This window comes from Antedon mediterranea, chromosome 8 (assembly GCF_964355755.1).
Source record: "Antedon mediterranea chromosome 8, ecAntMedi1.1, whole genome shotgun sequence".
Lineage (NCBI taxonomy): Eukaryota > Metazoa > Echinodermata > Crinoidea > Comatulida > Antedonidae > Antedon > Antedon mediterranea.
In genome coordinates this window covers 27,100,319-27,121,635 of record NC_092677.1, presented here as the reverse complement: position 1 = coordinate 27,121,635, position 21,317 = coordinate 27,100,319, and the positions used below count along the sequence as shown (strand labels likewise).

At 35.8% G+C, this 21,317-nt stretch overlaps 2 protein-coding genes across 4 annotated transcripts; one reads left to right on the top strand and one right to left on the bottom strand.

Moving 5' to 3' along the window:
* Positions 1-888: 888 nt before the first annotated feature.
* Positions 889-14,077, top strand: LOC140057500 (b(0,+)-type amino acid transporter 1-like). Of its 3 annotated transcripts, none has more exons than XM_072103190.1 (12): positions 889-941; positions 4,940-5,180; positions 8,187-8,432; positions 9,256-9,381; positions 9,637-9,742; positions 10,072-10,116; positions 10,350-10,473; positions 10,699-10,802; positions 11,167-11,263; positions 11,596-11,745; positions 12,097-12,265; positions 12,750-14,077. In XM_072103190.1, the coding sequence occupies exons 2-12, from the start codon at positions 4,964-4,966 to the stop codon at positions 12,815-12,817; spliced, it is 1,452 nt and encodes a 483-aa protein (XP_071959291.1). In that variant the 5' UTR covers positions 889-941; positions 4,940-4,963; the 3' UTR covers positions 12,818-14,077. The 3 variants fall into 3 exon arrangements, with proteins under 3 accessions (XP_071959291.1, XP_071959289.1, XP_071959290.1); XM_072103188.1 differs by lacking the exon at positions 889-941 and adding an exon at positions 2,402-2,588; XM_072103189.1 differs by lacking the exon at positions 889-941 and adding an exon at positions 4,753-4,812.
* Positions 14,078-14,282: 205 nt separating this feature from the next.
* On the bottom strand, positions 14,283-20,826 carry LOC140057499 (uncharacterized). Its single transcript, XM_072103187.1, has 12 exons — positions 20,585-20,826; positions 19,834-20,138; positions 19,496-19,637; positions 19,122-19,235; positions 18,258-18,565; positions 17,778-17,925; positions 17,339-17,518; positions 16,984-17,097; positions 16,618-16,772; positions 16,186-16,332; positions 15,588-15,863; positions 14,283-15,158 (listed from the first exon to the last, which is right to left on the bottom strand). The coding sequence occupies exons 1-12, from the start codon at positions 20,649-20,651 to the stop codon at positions 14,814-14,816; spliced, it is 2,301 nt and encodes a 766-aa protein (XP_071959288.1). The 5' UTR covers positions 20,652-20,826; the 3' UTR covers positions 14,283-14,813.
* Positions 20,827-21,317: the final 491 nt, after the last annotated feature.

Here is a 21,317-nt window from a genome sequence, read left to right as displayed (position 1 = left end):
CAGTCAAATTGATTGGAAAAAAGTTTCAAATGACGTCACATACTGACGTTACACGCATGCGTAAATTATTTTTTTGTTTAATTACCGTTTCTTTCGTCTACCGTCCTCTAACGGTAAATAAAATAAAAATAAAAATAAAATAAAAATAACTTTTATTTATGTCTTCATTGTTACCATATTGAGTATGGACTATTTGATTTGAAAATGGCAGTGTAGGCCTAGGGCACTCGAGGTAACAATACAACATTGAGACATGACAAAGGTAACAAACCGTACCAGTCAGTAATATATTTATTCATTTAATATAAGAAAAGTTAGTGTTTGAATTTCCTTGTTGTACAGTATAGCACCGTAGAGTAATACTCGTATCTAGACTTTAATGTTATTTATTATGTATATAAAATGGGCGGTCTCTGCTGTCTTATCTATTCTTAACAGTCTTATCTCTCGGCTGAACTCGTCAAGAACGTAGAATAGTGTTACGTCTTTGACATTAAACATGAACTTTTTACCGAAAGCTGATTATTTTCAAGGCATGCAACACTATATTCTATACATACGAAACTATAGTGAGTAAACAAAACTTAGCCTATAATTATTATTATACAACAACAAATGGCGCGAAAATTAATTCCTGCACACGTACATACAATTATGAATGGCACTGAACTGCATGATATCAATACAAATTTGGCTAGACTCCAATTATAAGGTTTGTAAGGTTTATTTATATAATAATAATGCCACACCCGCTACTACCATATGGACTTGATTCCATATTGTACATTTTGTTTATAGCCTTGAGAAATATCGTAATGTATGGTATAAACTAACCAAGGACCAAGAGTAGCTGATAGACGTCATGTATTCATCTACAGCTAAATAGTCCTCTTCTAACATCGTACCTGGTCTTAGTGTATACGCCCATTTAATCATAATAGGTACGTACCGTACTGTACACACACTTTAATTAATATGATAGTTAATAGTTGTGTGTCAACTTCTTGTTCTTCATCAGACGATATGTTGTGACCGGAGCCTTACATCTGGACCTCCTGACAAAACTTGATCTTGTGAAATGTAACATATATTTTTATCGATCACAATCAAATCTCATCCCATGTTATTGCAGTACGTGTGTTTACCGTTATTCACTTGCTCGACATCCAAACGAGGAGCAAACGTCGTGTTATTTATTGATTGTCAATGCTACTTTCAGTTATTAAATTGAAACAAATTAAGGGTGATACAGTCAAAGATAATATTTATTACATTAATAAAAATATATTATATTACGGTACAAATAGCATATACTGATTCATTACAGGAGCGTGCCATACCTCATTAAGAGGTCCACATACACCCATTCATAAACTGTAACATGAATTAATTTAAATGGTTAAAACAATGTTACCAGCAGAAACCAATGTAAGAATTTGACCCCCTACCCCTTCCACCAATTCTCCTGGTTGGACCCTTTACAATTATCTTCTCTCTATTCCAGGAAAGGATATGATTTATAACTCATCCATGCCTCATCCATTGTTAAGTTTGTCTGGCGGATGTGATTGCAAATAACATTGAACTAAAACTGGTTGTTAGTTTCCTATTGTTCATCAGTTTCCTCTCATACTTGGCCAATAGCCTAGAGCATATAAACAAGTGGATTCATGCCAAGAGTTTACAAGATTTCGCGCGTTATTTGTTGCTAATTGTATTGACGTAGAGTTTGATTTCAATCTAAATCTCAATAGCCTATTCAATCAAGTCTTTAGTCCGTGTAATCTGAAATAAGTATCAAACAATAACTTGACTGGGAGTGTTTCTACACAGGCTACATAAAGCCTTTATTTTATACTGTAGGCCCGACTGTAGGGCCTACTTTTCCCTCACCAGGGAGGTTAGCACCCCTCTGGTGAGAGATTGACTTGTACTATAACTCATGGGTAGACCAACCCACAACAACAATATAAAACATCAGTTTTAGACAAATCAGCAATTGTTACAGCTTTTATTAGAAAGACATGAATATTTCCTCATACTTGTTTTACAAAAAGAATGTGCTTTTGTGTAAAAACGTTTAAATATAAAATAGTAATAGAACAGACGTAGCAGTTTCAAACCAGCATGAATTTCCTTGTTCATACCAGGAGTTGTAAAATGATTGATTAATAGTTAAAACATAGACCACCGATAGTCATTGTAAGTGCAGCAGAATGTAGATTTATCAGACACAGTGTATTTAATTATTTATGTTTTCAGCTTATTTTTCTGAAAATTAAGTAGGCCTACAGTATTGTTTATATCAAAGCGTAGTATTTTCATTGACAGTGAACAGTGAGTGTATATAACTAGTATTCAGTATCTGCAATGTGATTGGTAGACAACATGTCAATCATGACGTAACAAGTTTTTGATTGGTCCATTGGGTAGACTTAATTACTTACTGGTTAAGGGATATTGTGAGCATGAGTGAGGATTACTAAGATCAAGTACTCTTCTGTAGCGGCCTAGGTTGTATTAAAAAACATTCATTTTGTCTGTTTCATTTGGAATACGTTATCACACACCGTTTTTTTACAATTTACGTGAGTATTTTACGCTTATTTTAGACATTTAACTCGAAAATATTTAGTATTTTGTCAAGAATTTGTGTCGTGAAGCATTTAATGTTGTGGGTACTAGTTGTACACGTGGCGAATACGTTGTTTTTTTTATCGTTCATTTGTTCAGTCTGTTGATTCTCATTGTGCAGTTTGTAGTACAGTAGCATAGGAGTACTGTACTGTATACATAGTACTGTAGTATGTCGTATGATGTATCAGTCTGTTTGAAATGTATCTAAAAATGTTAGGCTTATTATTTACAACTAACCTAATACGCCATCTAATACTGTATATATAGACGCTCCTGCTGAGAAGGGGTACGGACATAGTTCATACCTCCAATATAAGACCACTTTCGTCTTTTTAGTAACAATTAAGGGAATATGAATCTCTATGGATTGGTATGAATTATTATATATGATATCTAATGAGTCACACTCAGACCTATGTTTACAAGGTTTATTTATGACTATAACCAGCTATAACAATGGAAATAAAAGAGGGTTAAGACTATCTCATGTAATGTATCCGATCTGCAGTCTGCTGAGGTCCTTAGAGTGACAAGGTCGTCCTTGGTCAGGCTTAATACCAATGTACGGTGGTCCGTAAGTGCCACGGTCACCGATTGTTTGTTTGCCGTGGCACTTAAGTATCACTGTAAATAATACATAGAAAATGATAATGTAATTAGTCACTGATTTAATAGTTTGATCATAGAACGATTATGAATTAGTACATACTAGTAACAGTACTAACACACACTCCATCAACAATTTACATGACAACAACAGACGTTCACATTTCATGTTTGTGATATAATGTCCCGTATCTAATTAATGTTTAACATAAACAGGATGTATAGTACACCAACATTTACACGATATAAAAATTTTTTTTCTGAGGTTAAAAAATGCCTGATGCAATCATCGAGTTGTAAACATCAAGTCACGTGTGGATGTGGGCGTGTCAATGTGATAATTATTAATGTGTAGGTGACGTCATGTATCCAACGTCATATTTTCAACATATTACTTTACATGTGCGTAGCAATTAGGCCTCGACATTTAAATTATAATCATAAAGATCTCCTGCATTCTAACAGTCAATCGATGGTTCATTGCTGTGTTCCAGCCGGCAAATGATAAACAGTATTCCAACTGAAATCTGCTGGTACGGTTATACTGATCGATAAACGAGAAAAAACTACTAAACTGTTATCAATATCAAATCTATATTTGTGAGAGCTACAGTAGTACGTTTATAAATTGCATAAACGATGGTGCTTAGATCGGGGTGTGTGGACCGATTTGGACGCAGCGCAAGGGCGTACGCGCAACGCAAGTGGGTTGACCAATCACAAGCGACAGTTCGTATGATCCGTCATTGGTCAAATCTTTGTTTCATGATTTAGTAAAATGTGAAAAATAAACCATGGTAAAAAAATCTTGTAAAAACAACAACAGGTATTGATTCGCACATGAATAAGTATGCTTCAAATAGCCATTGTTCTTTTGTCTTTGATGCAAGACCTTGAAGTTTCAAAAGACATTGTATAACAGGTCAATGGTCAGCCAAATAGGCAATAGGAAAATCGTTAATGCTTGTTAAGGCTTCGGTAAATCCTGTGATTTTAGAATGGGGAATTAATTATGTTTTTCTGTTATGCATCTACACGGACGACATACAGTAAAACTGCATACATTTTACTTTTCGAAAGCGAATTGAAATTCGACTCCCGTTGATAGGTATTGCCCGGAGAAACAAACTGTGAACATTCCTTACCATAATAAGCCGGTTACGCATCATGCCCGCTCGAATTTTTCGAGTGGAATTCGAGGACTTTACATTCTCTAGGGTTAAAACCATGTTAAAATTGTAATATATTGCGCATTATTCGGACGGTAAAAATAGCAACTGTGATAGAAAAAATTATGTATGCAATTATGTTGTTTACTGAAGCTTGGTTCCCACTAGGATGCAACGCAACGCAATTTGACCAATCACTAGCTTGATTGGTCAACTAGCTTGCGTTGCATTCTAGTGGGAACCAGCGTTAATAATAAAATCCATAAATAGTGACCTTAATTTAACAGTGTATTGTTTCAAAATCGATTTCCAATACACAATAGCTCCATTTGCTCCACCCCCAACAAAACAAAAGCAAGACAAGGAATGTGAACATTGCGATGTGCCCTTGAAAACAAGTGTAGAGAATAAATTACTACCATCATAAACATAACTAGATTTAATAAAAAATATCTGTTACATCTGTTGTACGCGGAATGTTGATTTAAAAAAAAAAATTAATCATTAATATTAAAATTTCTTTTCAGTTTGTTGAGGAATAAAGAAGAAAAATGAGTGAAAAGGAAAAAGGTGATGGGGGTACCGGTGGAGGCGGTGACGAAGTGGTCCTTAAGCGTCAAGTTAGCCTTTTAGCTGGAGTATCACTGTTAGTGGGGACAATCATAGGATCTGGTATATTTATATCCCCTAAGGGGGTATTGCGACAGACAGATAGTGTTGGAATGAGTCTTGTCATTTGGATAGCCTGTGGAGTTTTATCTACGTGTGGTATGTATACCAATTGTTTTTTTGTGTGCCATAGTATCATTATTATGGCACGCCAGGGCCTTGGTAACAATGTGCATGTCGATGGATAGCTTTGTGTGTAAACCCCATGAGTATATGACTTCGATATATTTATGTCCGCCATGGCGTGCCATACATTATCACTAAATACCAGGGATGACCATTAAATATAGATCACCATTAACATTACCAACTTCACTATTAACGCGACAATCCACCAATAGGCCTGGTTTCACTACGACGCAACGCAATGATATACACGCAACGCATATAATTCTAACCAATCACACGTGACAAATCATTCGAACTGTCGTTAATTGCGTAAATTACGTTTTACTCCTAGTAGACAACACACCTCTCTGATTCTAAACGAAATTTAATGCCAACTCATATATGAATAATGGCATACAAATTCAAAATATTAAGTAACGAGAAGGAACGCCCACATGTTCTGCCTTCAGCTACCATTCTGTTTAATTCAGAATTTTCTTGACCATCTTACGGCGATTATTGCTGATCCTTGCCTAAGTCAAGGCTCTGGAATATGAATTAAGCAGCTAGAACAGGGATTAATTTGGTCGAGGCCTACTACAATTTAAATGGTCCAAGTTTGTTTGTATGCATGCTGGAAATAGTTTAGATACTTAAATAGGCCTACGTACCAGATAGTCTAACTTTTATATCATTCAACAGAACGACTAATGTGTTTTAGCATGTAGGAAATATATAATTTCCACCATAGCATTTGTGATAATCATTTCGGAGAAATATTTTCGTTGAGATGGGATATTTTGTGAATGTCTGTTAGCTTGTTATGTTATTACAGTAAATACTTTTTTGGTCACGTTTTCATCAAAATCCATAAAAAAATACAACTTATTCAACTTATGTGTGAGTTAAAACGAATGCTGTTCTGGTGCGCTGGTATTAAATACAAAGCAACGAATGATCCGCCGACCCACATCTTTTATAAACATACAATTGAACAATCATCAAGTCTATAAGATTGCATTGGGTTCGTTGCAAATTCCATATGTTTGTTAGAAATCGTGATGTCCGGCCAGGTCTGGTCAAGGATTATAGTTCGATATTAATATAAAATGCTGGTATACAATATAGTAAACCCAGTTATGGATAACCTTTCTCATGTATTTGGCATCATCATGTATCATATCATGAGCAGCAGCAACATCATCATCATCACTGTTATTGACATCATCATCCTGATACATAATCATCGTAATCATCATCATACTTCATATCATCACCATCTTTCATATCATCATCTTTCATATCATATCATTATCGTCGCCGTCATCATATTTCATATCATCATCACCAACATCGTTATTATACTACATCATCATGATGTGTGTCATTCATCGACCTCTTCAGCCCAACACAACCAACCACTGCTGCTACTGTACAATTTCATAGGCAGTACAGTGCGATTTGCGAAATTAGTTAACTCAACTAAAATCAATAATCGATTAGCAGTAAGTAAATAAAAGTAAATCAGTTGCAGGCCTAAAATCCAATCACGGGAATCAAACATCGGTGATGATGCGTTCATATGATTGCTTCTCACCTTCATTTCTTGTCGATATTCGCCCTAAAAAAATTCAATCTATATGAAATATTAATAATTCATTTTGGAAATGGTGCAGGCAGTAATAGCAATCAAAACGTAGGTTTAATAGACCGTGTACGGGTACTTTATCAACGAACAATTATGAACAACCAATTCCGAGTTTTGTGAAGGTAGTCTGAACTGTACTTGACAATAATTTGTAAACTTATTACAATAACAGACTACTTGCCTTGTTTGTAATCGAATTCATTTGTATTTTTTTAAAATAAATAGTGAATATATTACAAAAGGTCAAATTCAACTTTTATATAGGCCTACCCTTTGATTCATAGAAAATATTCAACAAATAAAAGGCTTTGTTAAGAAACACCTTAATTATACTACATTTTATTAACGAATCATTTTAGCCCAACCGGGCGTGGTAATGCACAGAAGGGTACATCTGTATACCGATCTGTTAAGCAGATTGTCCTATCATGTTTGCTGACTACATGTCTAACTAAAGCTCTGTCTACACTATCAAACTTTATATGACAATAAAATGTGAAGTGCCCATATGGACATGATGATGTCATATCACCACCATATTTTGGCACATCACACTTTTTTTGTCAAACTAGTTTCACCGGTGCTAGTTTCTGCTAGTGTAGACAGCAAAACATGATAAGACATTCTGTTTTTTCGTTAGGCTTGATGCGGTGCGTCTATTGCATACAATATATATATATATATATATATATATATATACTCAGCCTGCAACCTAACAATGTCGTGATCATATGTCACGCGGCTGCATGACTCTCTACTTTTTTTAATGTAAATATTATGTCTGTGGTGGTGCAATAAAAACACAGAGAAGAAAAAGCATTGGGTCTCGCCAATAATAATATACTGTATGATGCAATATATGCAATATATGTTAAGTCGACTGTATCTGCGTGATACAATAAACAAATAAGAGAAAAACGTGCATTAAGACCAATACATTAGTACTGTATATTACGAGTAGGTTTATCGCCAATCGATATCCACTAGGGAGTATGCAGCTAGGTGAAGATATTCATTATTATTATTGAGAAAATAAGTTAGTAGAGTTGAGTACTAAAAGAAAGAAAATTTAAATATATAAAAAAAATGATAATCTATACATTTATATACATTCCTGTTGTGCGTGCTCATCCCATACGTCAAACGTAAATAAACGTACGCACCCGATTGCGCGTGTTCATACGTAAAACGTAATCTGTACGACGCTTGCCTCCTTTATACGTCAAACGTAATCTTATACGCCCGCGTTTTCGGCAAACGTTTTTTTGTTAATTTCTCACATTATAATAGTTATTTTAATGTCTTTTATTTACCGCAAAATAAATATGTTTTTTTTTCTTTCTCGACAGCTGCTCTGTGTTACGCTGAGCTTGGAACACTAGTACGCAAGTCAGGGGGCGAGTACGCTTATCTGTTCGAAGCATTCGGTCCTGTACCAGCTTATCTATTTTCATGGACTTATGCGATTGTTCTAAAGCCGAGTTCACTCGCAGCTATCACATTGACATTTGGAACATATTTTGTACAGCTTTTTGTTTCCGGATCTTGCGAGGTTCCGGTGTATCTTATAAAATTGTTTGCTATTACAGCTATACGTAAGTACTGACATCTTAGTTTGAAACATACAGCGCTGCTTATTCTCTCCATGATTGATACTATCTATATATTATCATTATAGAGCATTTATACTTAAGCTTGGTTCCCACTAGGACGTAACGCAACGTGTTGACCAATGGCAAGCGACAGTTCGAATAAATCATCGCTTGTGGTTCGTCAAGAGTGAGAACCAAGCATTATGACGTAACGCAAGGACAAAAACGCAACGAACGACAAGCGAAGTTATAGACAGTTAGCAATGACAAGCGAATAAGCCATCGCTTGTGATTGGTCAATTCACTTGCGTTGCGTTACGTCCTTGTGTTGCGTCGCTAGTGGGAACCACGCTTCAGAACCAAGCATTATGACGTAACGCAAGGACATAAATGCAACGCAAGCGTGTTGGCCAATGACAAGTGACAGTTCGAATAATTCATCGCTTGTGATTGGTCAAATCACTTACGTTGCGTCTTTGTGTTGCGTCTCTAGTGAGAACCAAGCAGCATTATTCATTGCTGGTCTGGTCTAACATTACGAATACCGCAGGGAATAGTGAAGAGTGAACTTTTCAGTGGTATAAAAACCTTGAAAAAATTAATACAAATAACAGACTGACATGACTAGTAGTAATACCATTATGTTCTACTACCATAACCTTTATGACATATTAATTATGCATTGTCATGTAATGTTATAGTTACGGGGCGCCGCTAGGGACAAGTACCATGTCGCAAACTGCGCCCCGTGTATTATACAATACTATGCATATATTCCTTCTTGTTTATGATGCTAATAAATTATTTATTCGTTTTTTATTTCTAGTTTTAATTGCGTTCATCAATAGTTACAGTGTCAAATGGGCAACACGAGTTCAAATTATTTTCACTGCAGCAAAAATATTTGCACTTATTATAATTGTATTTGTTGGAATTGTAAGACTCTGTCAAGGTAAGATACACTATATAAACTTTGTCTAGGACCTGCCCTTTTCCTTTTTGTGTAGGCTACTCTCCAGACATACCACAAGTAGCGTTAGTTTGAATAGTTTATCCGACCTATTTGTAACATTAGCTTGCCTTGTAGCGTCATACTCCAAAATAAACATTGTCATTGTGCATTTGCTCAGAAATTCTGTATGAGTGTTTCTGTAATGATTTTTGTGTAAATAATTGTTTTTACAGCTGTATGTTGTTATTTTCATAGGTCATACTGAGCATCTAAACACTTCCGTGTCATTCGAGGGATCATCTACAAGGGTATTTGCTTATGGAATTGCATTTTATCAGGGATTATGGGCGTACGATTCATGGTAAATATAATGTTTGGTTCCCGCTAGAGACGTGACGTAAGTGATTTGACGACCAATCACAAGTAGGCCTATCATTCGAACTGTCGCTTGTCATTGGTCAACTCGCTTACGCGTTGCGTGACGTAATTACATTGCGTGTGTGTAAAACACGCTTTACACTCGATTTCTCGACACAGTTTGTCCTGGTTTACACGACGACCGACGCAAAGACACAATATGTGGCCAAAAAAAAATCGAAATCCCCATAGCAAATCTGTCAACGACATCATCACTCTGAAAAAGAAGAGTTAAATAGGTTATAATAATCTATTCTCTGTTTTCTTTTGCAGGAATCAGTTAAATTTTGTTACCGAGGAGTTGGTCAACCCAAAGAGGTAAGGATTCGGAATGAGAGGGGCATTCAGAAGTGCATAAAGTATTTTTTAAAGAAGTGAATATTAGCATAACATACCAATCTAGGACAATTTATTTAATTCTAGAATTTAAAAAATTATGATTTGAAAAGTGAAACATGAGAAGGAATTATATACTGTAGCAGATGATAATTAGATGACAGCAACTATACCGACTATTACATAACTGAAATCATTTAATGTATTCATTTCAGGAACCTGCCATTGGCCATTCTCATTGGCATGCCATTGGTCATCGTCCTCTACCTCCTGGTCAACATCGCTTACTTCACTGTCATGTCACCTTTGGAACTTCTAGCTTCTGATGCTGTAGCTGTGGTATGACATTTATATTCTTTTACATAATTTCAGTTTAGTGTACAAGTAAACAGTTCTCTATTAAACATGTATGTTATGGACCTCTCATTATAAAGTCACGCCTCTACAAATCTCCTTGTTTGTACACATAATATTATTGATAACAATTAAGCTTTATGACGCCATATCATCTTGGGTTATGACGTCATACGGAATAATCATCTGAATGTATTTGCTTTTGTTTAGACCTTGGCTGATCGTACTCTTGGTGTTATGGCTTGGATCATACCACTGTTTGTATGTTTCTCGACGTTTGGGGCTGCCAATGGTGCTCTGTTTGCTTCAGGACGGTAAGTTGCAACTAGATGGAAGTTGAATCTTGCAATTGGTTGCTCGCCTGTGTTCCATTAGTGAAGATATTCGCGCGAATCAAACCTTACTGAGCTCTGATTGGTTGAGCATTTTTACGTCACAAAAAGTAGATGAAAAGTTTAATGCGCATGCGCATTAGTTAGACTTGTCCCAAGTCTGTAGTTATTTCGAGGTTTTTCGCGGATGTTTGTCTGAAATACAAGATCAAGTAGTACACGTATGAAACGCCAAACGACTAGTCAAAACTCCGTCTGGAACCCAGACTAGCGCATTAGTCGTCAACGCTAAGTAGAAAGAGGTTTCTGTACTTTTTTAAACATCATATTTCCCACCATTTTATAGATTAGCGTTCGTGTCTGCTCGTGAAGGTCACATGATGGAAATTCTTTCAATGATTCATATTAAGCGATTCACTCCATTTCCATCCATCGTCTTCACAGTGAGTACCATCTCCATGTTCATCCACGATCGATGACGTCATTGTCAACACCATCCACGTCATGATCAACAGAACCACAGTTCAAACTATCACGACAGTACATTAGTGAATCATCATTTATGTAAACATCGTCATTATTATCATTATCAACATCATTCTGTATTATTAAAATCAAATTAAAATACAGCGCGTCATTGTTGTCATCTAAATCATAAACAACATTGTTGTTCATTATTCATTACGTCACTTACCAACCAACCAACCAACCATGACTCCTCCATTTATGTATTCATTATAAAATGTATTCATATGAAAACTGTTTTATTTTACAGTCATTTATTGCTATAATATTTATTATACCAAACGACTTCGATACTTTAGTCAACTACTTTAGTTTCGCCGCTTGGATGTTTTATGGAGCCACATTTATTGCTCTTCTTGTTCTACGTTATAAATATCCCGATAAGGAGAGAGCTATTAAGGTAAGAGGTGTACATTATAGCATGACTCGACAACAATCCCAATGGGCTTATCTCAAGCTTGGTTTCCACTAAAACGCCGGGGACCTAGGAGGAGGCCTAGTATGCGCAACGCAAGCAATTTGACAAATCACGACGCGATGAATTCGATGTCTCGTTTACGTCAGCAATTGCGTTACGTTGCGCGTACGTACGCAATTGTGTTGCGTCCAAGGAATGAAGGTTAAATCTAAATTGTTCCGTTTGTTGAATATAGCTTAAGCCATGATAGATTGTAATCATTCCAATCATATCCCACCACGAGAGTAGCCTGCTGACCATCCATCTTTCAATGACCACTTGGTTTTCTTATAGGTACCGATTTTCCTGCCAATTGCTGTTTTACTAGCGGCAGTATACCTTGTCCTTGCCCCTATCATCGACCAACCAGAGCTTGAGTTCTTGTACGCCCTCATCTTCATCTTCGCCGGACTTCTTCTATATTTCCCATTTGTGTACAAGAAATATTCTTTTTCGTTCAACAGTAAGTATTTGTATATTATATTATTCAACACACTCTATGCTCTGTCTACACTATCAAACTTTATATGACAACAAAATGTGATGTGCCCATATATGGACTTGATGATGTCATATCACTGCCATATTTGGGCATATCAATACCATATTTGGGCATATCAATACCATATTTGGGCACATCACACATCAAACTAGCTATTTGTATAAACAGAGCATTACCTAATAATATTATGACTGTCGCCAATGCATTTAAGTACTGTCCTATAGTTTCAACTCTTTTTATGTTTATATATATATGGCCAAATAATAATGTTCAAAACTTCATGTACAGCACACTCTTTGTATTCTCTTGTCGTGGCAACCACTCCTGTACATTTTGACTTACTATCTATCAAGATGAACATTGAATGCAAATCGAGGAACATACAGACATTTACATTAGGAAGTTGATGATCGATTCAAACTTTTGATACATTTTTTTTTTGCAGAAACCTTCACATATTTCCTACAGAAATTAATGCGAGTTGTGCCACCAACAGAGAAGTACAAGGAGTAAACTCGGAGATTGAATTCCCATTTGGTGGGACGGAAACAAATCAGCCTTCGAAGTTTTTCTCAGTTTATACACTCTGGTTCAACATTAAACGGTTTAAGACATCACGTGGTACAGACCAATGACGACATGAATCTCTTGACGACGTCATCATCTCGGCTGAGTAGATTGGCATCTTAGGAGCAATGTCTTTAAGTTATAGCTCAATATTTTCCCTAACGGATCCACATATATAAAGATGAACAATTTTAGGCTCGTTCCAAAATTATTTAAATGCTCGTTTTAACAGTTTTATTTGTTTAATGACGAAAGTATGTTCGTACGGTGATGTAATGCATTAGGACCAATAGCGAGATTGAATGTTATAGGTAAGGCTACACTTAATGCAATATGCCGAGCGAGTGTGTACGGATGGTCTACGATGATGATAATACTGTAAATATTTCGTTCCGATTTTATTTGTAGCATGTAGCATGTTTTGAATTAATAGATTTGAGTTTATCGCACGGCATACTTGCAAGATATTATTAAAATAGTAACTAAATAAATACTGTTTAAACACACTTAAACGTACTTCCCGGTTATTTTGGGTGACGAATTCACCCTTTTTTTTACAGCCGTTATTTAAGGGTTTTAACTAATATGTTATGAATTTATATTTATTACTGAAAAGGGGCAAATAATGTGTTATTGTCTGCACATCTAGAATGCACAGATTAATACTAAACTTTATTGTAGTACCTAAGATGTAGTGTGTTGTTAATGTGCTGATATTAGAGGCGAGAGGGCCATTAAGGGGCGAGTGTGACACAAGAGGTGTATCTTAAATTGTCTTTCAATGCAAATACCAAATTATTTAAAACCATATTGGTATTGAAAAAACTTTTAAAATGTAAATTATTTTAATTGCGTAAGTAACAGCTATGTTGCAAGATTATTTTTTCCATTCTTGATAATGTCATCAACACAAAGTGCGCGCGACGCACTATGTTATGACGTCATCAAGATATCGTTTGTTAAAACTGCGCTTTAAAGGCCAAAGTAGAGTGTATACAATACACCGTCACAATAGGGTATTTAAATTCAATGCAATTCTATAGGTATTCTTCCACAAGTATCTTAAGTATAAAGAACATATGGTAAATGATATTTTAAAACATTTTTAAAAATTTTCCAGTCAATACTACGTAATGTTACTATAATTGCATTTTATTTTAAAACATGAACTTTTTAAAAACATGTCAGTGATTATTAGTCTGGTAGTTGTTATAATTATTTAATGTTCAATAAATTATACACGTTGATCTTACTTACAATACTGCAAGTTAATATTGGTTATTTTAACTTGGACTTAACCTGGTATTACTGTATGATTTAAACAATATCAATGAATCAATTCATTTTCTGATTATTTTACTCGAATCAAATCTTATAAAATGTATTAATAACAGTTTTATTGATCGAAATAAATTGTGAGAAAAAACAGTGGATTATATCATTGTATTCATTCTTGGTTCCCACCTCGACGCAACGCAAGCCCGTAAGTGATACATATGTGTCACATGTGATACATATGTGACACTGTACTATACAACTTGACTATGATACTGGACATATAGAGATAAATACCGGGTGAGTATCTTTGAACCATGTTTAAAATCAATGACCGAATCGAAACAAAACTGTGTACAAACTTGAGGGTTTGTTTAAACTTTTATTACTACTATTATTACTACTGTATACTGTACAACCGAGAATAAGTTTTTAAAGTAATGATTCATGATATAAAATTTGCAGTACACAACGTAAGTAGTTTTGAAAACTTATACTCTCAATTTCTGGACTATTGGCACTCTCACTCCTGATAAAAACAATCGAAACATATTGATCGAAACGTAGAGAAGCTCAACAGTTCTTTTCAGAACATACCCATGGTGTACCGCAAACTTTATATCATTAAATTGATTTTCACCATGCAAATCTTTGATTGGTTTTTCATTCAATTTGACTTTGAAACAAGCTGTATAAATAAAGATGAATTAATAATATCTGCTGCTAATGAAGCACCACTGGGTATCTCCAGCCAGAGCCTATCCCCATCCTCAGCATCAACGACTGCACTCATCTCACCTCTGAGCAATCCATTAGCAGATGGTTTGGGAACAAGTTGACTTAATAGTGCGTTGTTGTTATGCATGATGGTTACACTAGGTGGGGTGTACAAGTTGGTACTGGTGGCCGAGATGAAAATGAGGTACGTTCCTGGAACCTTAATGGTGACAATTCCAGTTGTTGGGTTGTAACTATCACCATAATCAAAATACTCGTAATCAAATTGTATCACCTGAAAAATTAAAAGGATGTATTTAGGAAAGTTTCAAACATAAGAGTCTGTTTTAAATACATTCAGAACACTTCTAAAACCGAAAATGGCTAATTTCATATAGGCAACAGTAACACTACAGCACCTACTCAGAGGACAGCCTTATTAAAGGGAAACTTGGTTGAATCTAGATGGAGATGTCTGACATTTAAATAGGACAAGAAAGCAGGCAAAATTGAGAGAAGAGAATGCTTTAAAAAAGTTTGCTTCCCTCAAACTTTTTTTAGAATTGAAAACTTCACTCGGAGGCTTCTCACAAGGACCTGTGACTTAAACTACAATGTAAAAAAATGAACAATAATAAAATAAACGTAGTTGTTCATTACTTGTAGCAATTATTTGTGACTATTTGTAGACAGAGAAACCTATACTGTACAAGTATGGCTGTACCTGTGGTGAGTCTTTACTATTATAGATTCGTTCCTTCAAGCCATAGAACAATGTTACTGCATCACTTGGTACAGTAGCTACACCTGTCGCAGGTGTAACCAATGGAAAGTCATTCACGATAGAGGGAGCACCGATATCACAACCAAGCAACTCAAATCGCATTCCTGGGTAAGTGCCTATCCACCTTGTGGGGTGCACACGTATGTAACGTGTTGTTATCGGCTCATACAGGTGAATCTGTACAGCGGACGTACCATAGGTCAGACCGAGTAGTTCCTAATTCATTTAAAAAAAACATTTCATTACTAACGTTGATTGTACAAAAGTTGTTGAATTTGGACTTTGGTTTAAATTAACAGAATTGATTCAATTGAGTATCTGTGCTCCATGGACTTAACCTTAAGCAAGATACTTTTTTCTAATCGTCCTTCAGATGAGACGTAAAGCTGTTGATCCCCTGTACAATAATCACACATCTCCTAACGTGTTGATGAGAGTTCTGTACACCAGGCCTTTTGGGAGAACGGAGCATTGAAGAGGTCACCCAGTATAGGTCTAACAAAGAAATCAAATCAATGCCCCTAACCGGTATACTCACCATTGGTTGACCATATTCGTCCAGTACAAATTCCCAATTGACACCATCCGCACTGTATGACAGTTGGAACTGTGTGACAACTACAGACCAGGCTGGGTAATCCATCAAAATGATGGCCGACATGTTCTTCATTTTTCCTAAATCAACCTAGAATTGTTCATAAAAAAACAAATTATTGAAATATGTTCAATTTATCATGCATTTCCATAACTGTATCTTACAATTACCTAAAGCTCTATCTACACTATTAAACTAGTTTGGAAAAAAAAGTGTGATGTGCCCAAATATGGTAGTGATATTCCCAAATATGGTAGTGATATTCCCAAATATGGTAGTGATATTCTCAAATATGGTAGTGATATGACATCATCATGTTTGTCAAATAAAGTTTAATAATGTAGACAAAGCTTAAAATAAAGTTGAATAAATTACCTGGATGTATGGTTGATAGTCATTTGATGCTGGCATCCAGCCGACCCCTTTGGGTCTGGCATCAGAAGGTCGTGAGGAGGTTAAAAAACTTGTTGCTGTTATATCACTATCGGAAATTGTTCCTTTATCCATTCCAAGTTCATCAACACATGTTTCTATCAATTGTAAAAATAATCAAAGATATATTTTCAGTTCCTGTCGAAATCTTGATTAGAAAAAATGCCACCTCCCCATAGGCCGATTCAAGGAGAAGCAAGCCGGCCACAAATGCCTATTTAAGTTCAGCTCTTTATAATTTGTATTGTATGCCCTGGGTTACTCAATCCTACCAATCCACCAACCAATACCAGTATAATAACCATTTACCTTTTTGGCATCTTTTACCAGTGAAGCCAGCCAGGCAGGTGCATCTGAAGCCAGAGCCCTGTTTGTTACACCATCCTCCATTAATACATGGGTTAGATTCACAAGCACTAGGAGCTAAAATAGTCAATTCAAATGCGTTATAAAATCAATATGAAGAGGAAATGGAGCTTAAGCTCTGTCTACACTATCACACTTTATGTGAAAAACAAATACGATGTACCCAATGGACATGATGATGTCATATCACTACCATATTTGGGCATATCACTCCCATATTTGGGCATATCACTACCATATTTAGGCATATCACTACCATATTTGGGCACATCATAAACTTCATCATTGTAAATCTTACCATCCTGACAAACAAAGCCTGTGAATCCTTCGGGACAACTACACGTGAAACTGGTAGATCCGATTGGTCGACATGTTCCTCCATTTTCACACGGATACTTTGTGCAAGGCTGCGACACATCATCTGTTTCTGTTGTTAGGAATGGGGTCGTTGCTACTGGCGTTGTTAGGGGCAATGTAGCTATAAAAAAAATCCAAAAGTTTAGACAACTTTTAGTAGAAATAAAATCTGTAGAATATTGCTGATCAAATTTGAAACAAGCAAGATTATTGTAAGTAAGTAAATTTATTTTCATTTGAAAATATATAAAAAAAATTTACATAGAAATGAATTGAATGATTTCGGCAAACAACAAATAAATAGAACTTAAACTGTAGATCACTGCAAGCAAGACGAAAAGGCTAATGTAAACCAACTTGACTAAACAAGCACAACTTACTATCAAGTTCCTCGCAACCAAGAATTTCTAAGCGAAGACTTGGATGGCCGTGGTATTCTTCAATGCGTATACGTATATACCGTGCTGTCACAATATTCGGTAAATAATTTTTAACCGGAGAAGTCTTATCAACATTTGCTTTAAATATCTAGAAATTGATTGTGAAACTTTTGTGATTTTAAATTTTCATTTAGGATTTATTTTTATTACTGCACACAATGGATTGGTTGTAACATGAATATAACGATAAATAAAACAGAAAATACAAATCTTAGTTGTCAAGTTTAATTGACAAGAAAAAAATGAGGCAACAGAGAATAGCTTATGACATGCATTGTCATACACTGCTATGGCATACCAATTGTGACAAAACTAAACAATATACAGCTTTGTTACTAGTTATTGTATCAGGCTGAATTTTAACCTATGACCTACGCAGAGGTGTATGTTTGAAGGGAAATTAAAAACCAAATGTTCTACCTGTGGTCGCCTACTTGTAACATTCAAAACAGCTGTCCACGTATCACTATCGTTACTAATCAAAACGTTGTAACTGTTAATCCATTCAGGCCAGTACGCATGACCCTGTGTAACCACGCCACTGATGTTTGTCGGTCGGCCTAAGTCCACACTGAACCACTCGTGATCACGTTTGGTTGAAGCGGCCCAACCATAACTATGCAATCTACCACGTGTCGCGGTACCTTCACCAGACCAGTATGACGACGCAGAGAGATGGCTGTCAGGGATTACATTGCTTTCAAGACCAAGGGGTGTGGAGCAATGTTCTATATTCAATCAAACATTATGTTGTTTATGTAAGCCAGTGCTCTAAATTGTTTCACTACATCTAGTGCTTCTCAAACCAACAAATTCATAATACTTACCTTGCATAACTTACCATTACAGTACTGTATCTTGCATTCTGTGCACTATGCAACACTTACCAACGACTTGTGCTCACTGTATCAAGCATAATTTACCAATGTTGTGTGATCCCATGTATAACTATTCACAGGGCCGTAGACACCAGTACAGTTGGTAAGGTTTCACACAGAGGCCTTTGACAACCCTGTGACCAGGACACAGATTGTTCCCTTTTATTGTGACCACTTCACCACTTTATTTCTTGTGGGTACAGCACTGTGTCAGGTTTATTTATGCAACCCAACATAAAGTGCAACATTAACTTATTTCTACTTCAATCATGTGTAAAAATCAATAACAATTATCTAACACAAAAATATTAATTTTAAATACAAATGTCTCAAATTAAGCCCTGGGGTAATATACTTGATCATTTATGTGCCACAAAAAAAAAAAAAAAAAAATAATAATATTTACCAGCATGGCACGTTTTGCCAGAAAATCCAGGTAAACAGTTACATTCAAAATCATCTCCAAGTTCCACACAAGAGCCGCCATTTTGACAAGGGAACGACCAACAAGACTCACTTTCTGCAACAAAAAGGAGTATTAAAACACTTGCTTTCTGTTGTTCTAGTAGAAATAAAGCTCTCTCTACACTATCAAACTTTATGTGACAAAAAACATGTGATGTGCCCATATATGAACATGATGATGTCATATCACTACCATATTTAAGCATATCACTACCATATTTGGGCACATCACACTTTTTTGTCACATAAAGTTAGATAGTGTAGATGGAGCTTAAGAAAAGTCATTTTATGAACTTTATAGGTTGGTAAACTTACTGTTTAAACATCCTAGAAGTTCAAATTGCATGCTGGGATGTCCGTGGAACACATATGGTTGAATTCTGATATATCGTGCACGAATGCTCTTGACAAAAATTGTCTGGACCGGAGTGATGTTATCAAAGTTGCCATCAAATAACTGAAAAGAGAGTGCAATATTCAATAGTATTCAAAATATTAAATATAATTGTGCATTAATTGCAGTCATCATAACCATGAAAACAATAGTATATATTACAGTATAGTTGATTCCATCTCAAATCACTCAAATCATGATGATCAAATGATCAAATCAATCAACATTAAATTGTAAATTTATGTATGAAACAACTAACCTTGGTATTCTGATTTGCATCACGTACTGTCTTCCACTGTAAACCATCAAAACTATAGTGCACGTAGTAACGCATAACAAACTCATTATAATCAGGGTTTCCTCGGATGACAACACCGGTGATTTGACGCGGGGTATCCAAATCAACTTGTACCCACTGATCAGAAACCTTGTGGAGAGTGGCCCAGCTACCCGGCCCATTGAGGCGTACAGCTGTCGGGCCAGACTCTGGGTTGAACTGACTCGAAGCAGTGAGTTGGCGGTCTGGTATTGTACCGTCTTGCATTCCGAGGGGCGTGAAACAATCTATAGAAGGTGAGGGGGATAATTCGGAAGTTAAACATCTGTAAAGAGATAATGCCCAGCTGCTCGAGGGGAGGTGAGATTATGATAGAAGATGAAAGTGACAGTGATTATGATGGAAAGATAACAATGATAATGATTAAAACATAGAATCAAATGGTGAAAATTATGAGAATGATGTTGAAAAAAGGTGTTTAGTGATAATGATAACATAATAAAAGAAATAAAGATAATATGATAGAGACACCTAAAATGCAAAATATATAAAATAATTAGTCAAATTTATTATCATGAACATAAGAAATAACATTTACATAATGATCAAGTATATCCCAGTGCATATTTGAGACAAAACTTACATTTTAAAACAAGATTAAAATACACATGATTAAAGGAAAAATAAGTAAACCATGGAGGATACCTCCATGAGTAAACAAAGATTAACTTACTCCGGTCAGCATAACTAAATGATGCTATAAAAAGAAGCACTACGGCAAGGTGTTGTAATGAAACCATTGTGTTCCGCAGTTAAAATCAAATGTTCAGTCAGTCGCTGTTCCTAGAATGACTCAAAATAAAGCGGGTAAGTCTTAAAGTACACCAGATAGAAACCCCAAGGACAACGTACTTAGGAATTTCCGTAAGATCAGACGCCCTACTTCAGACATCCCTGTTGGGGAAGTGGAAGAACCGAAGGAAAGTATATCCGTTGGGGATGGCTTTTTATAGCTTAATAAAGTGATGCATTTAAAATTTGGTTTAAAGCTCTGTCTACACTATCAAACTATTTTTTTTTTAAAGTGTGATGTGCCCAAATATAGTACTGTAGTGATATGCCCAAATTTGTTAGCCTTTTAAGTTAAAATCTGTTCAAAACCAATAAAGGTAGTCTTGTATTCATTGTGAATGGAGCTCATGGTACTAAGCGTCAGCATTGTGTACTAGGATGGCCAGTTCCTTTCCATGTTACCTTATCCTTCCTCTCTCATACTCATTTACAGCTTAGCAGACTGGGAGTCGTATCAGGTATTGAACCCGGATCTTTCTGTTCAGGCTTAGTAAATTTACCCACTAAGTTGGCTTGTGGAAAACTTATCGTCAACTTTGTTGGGTTAGGTAACCAAATTTCTAAGCCTGAACAGAAAGATATTGATATGTCTGTATGATAGTCAAGTATCCTAA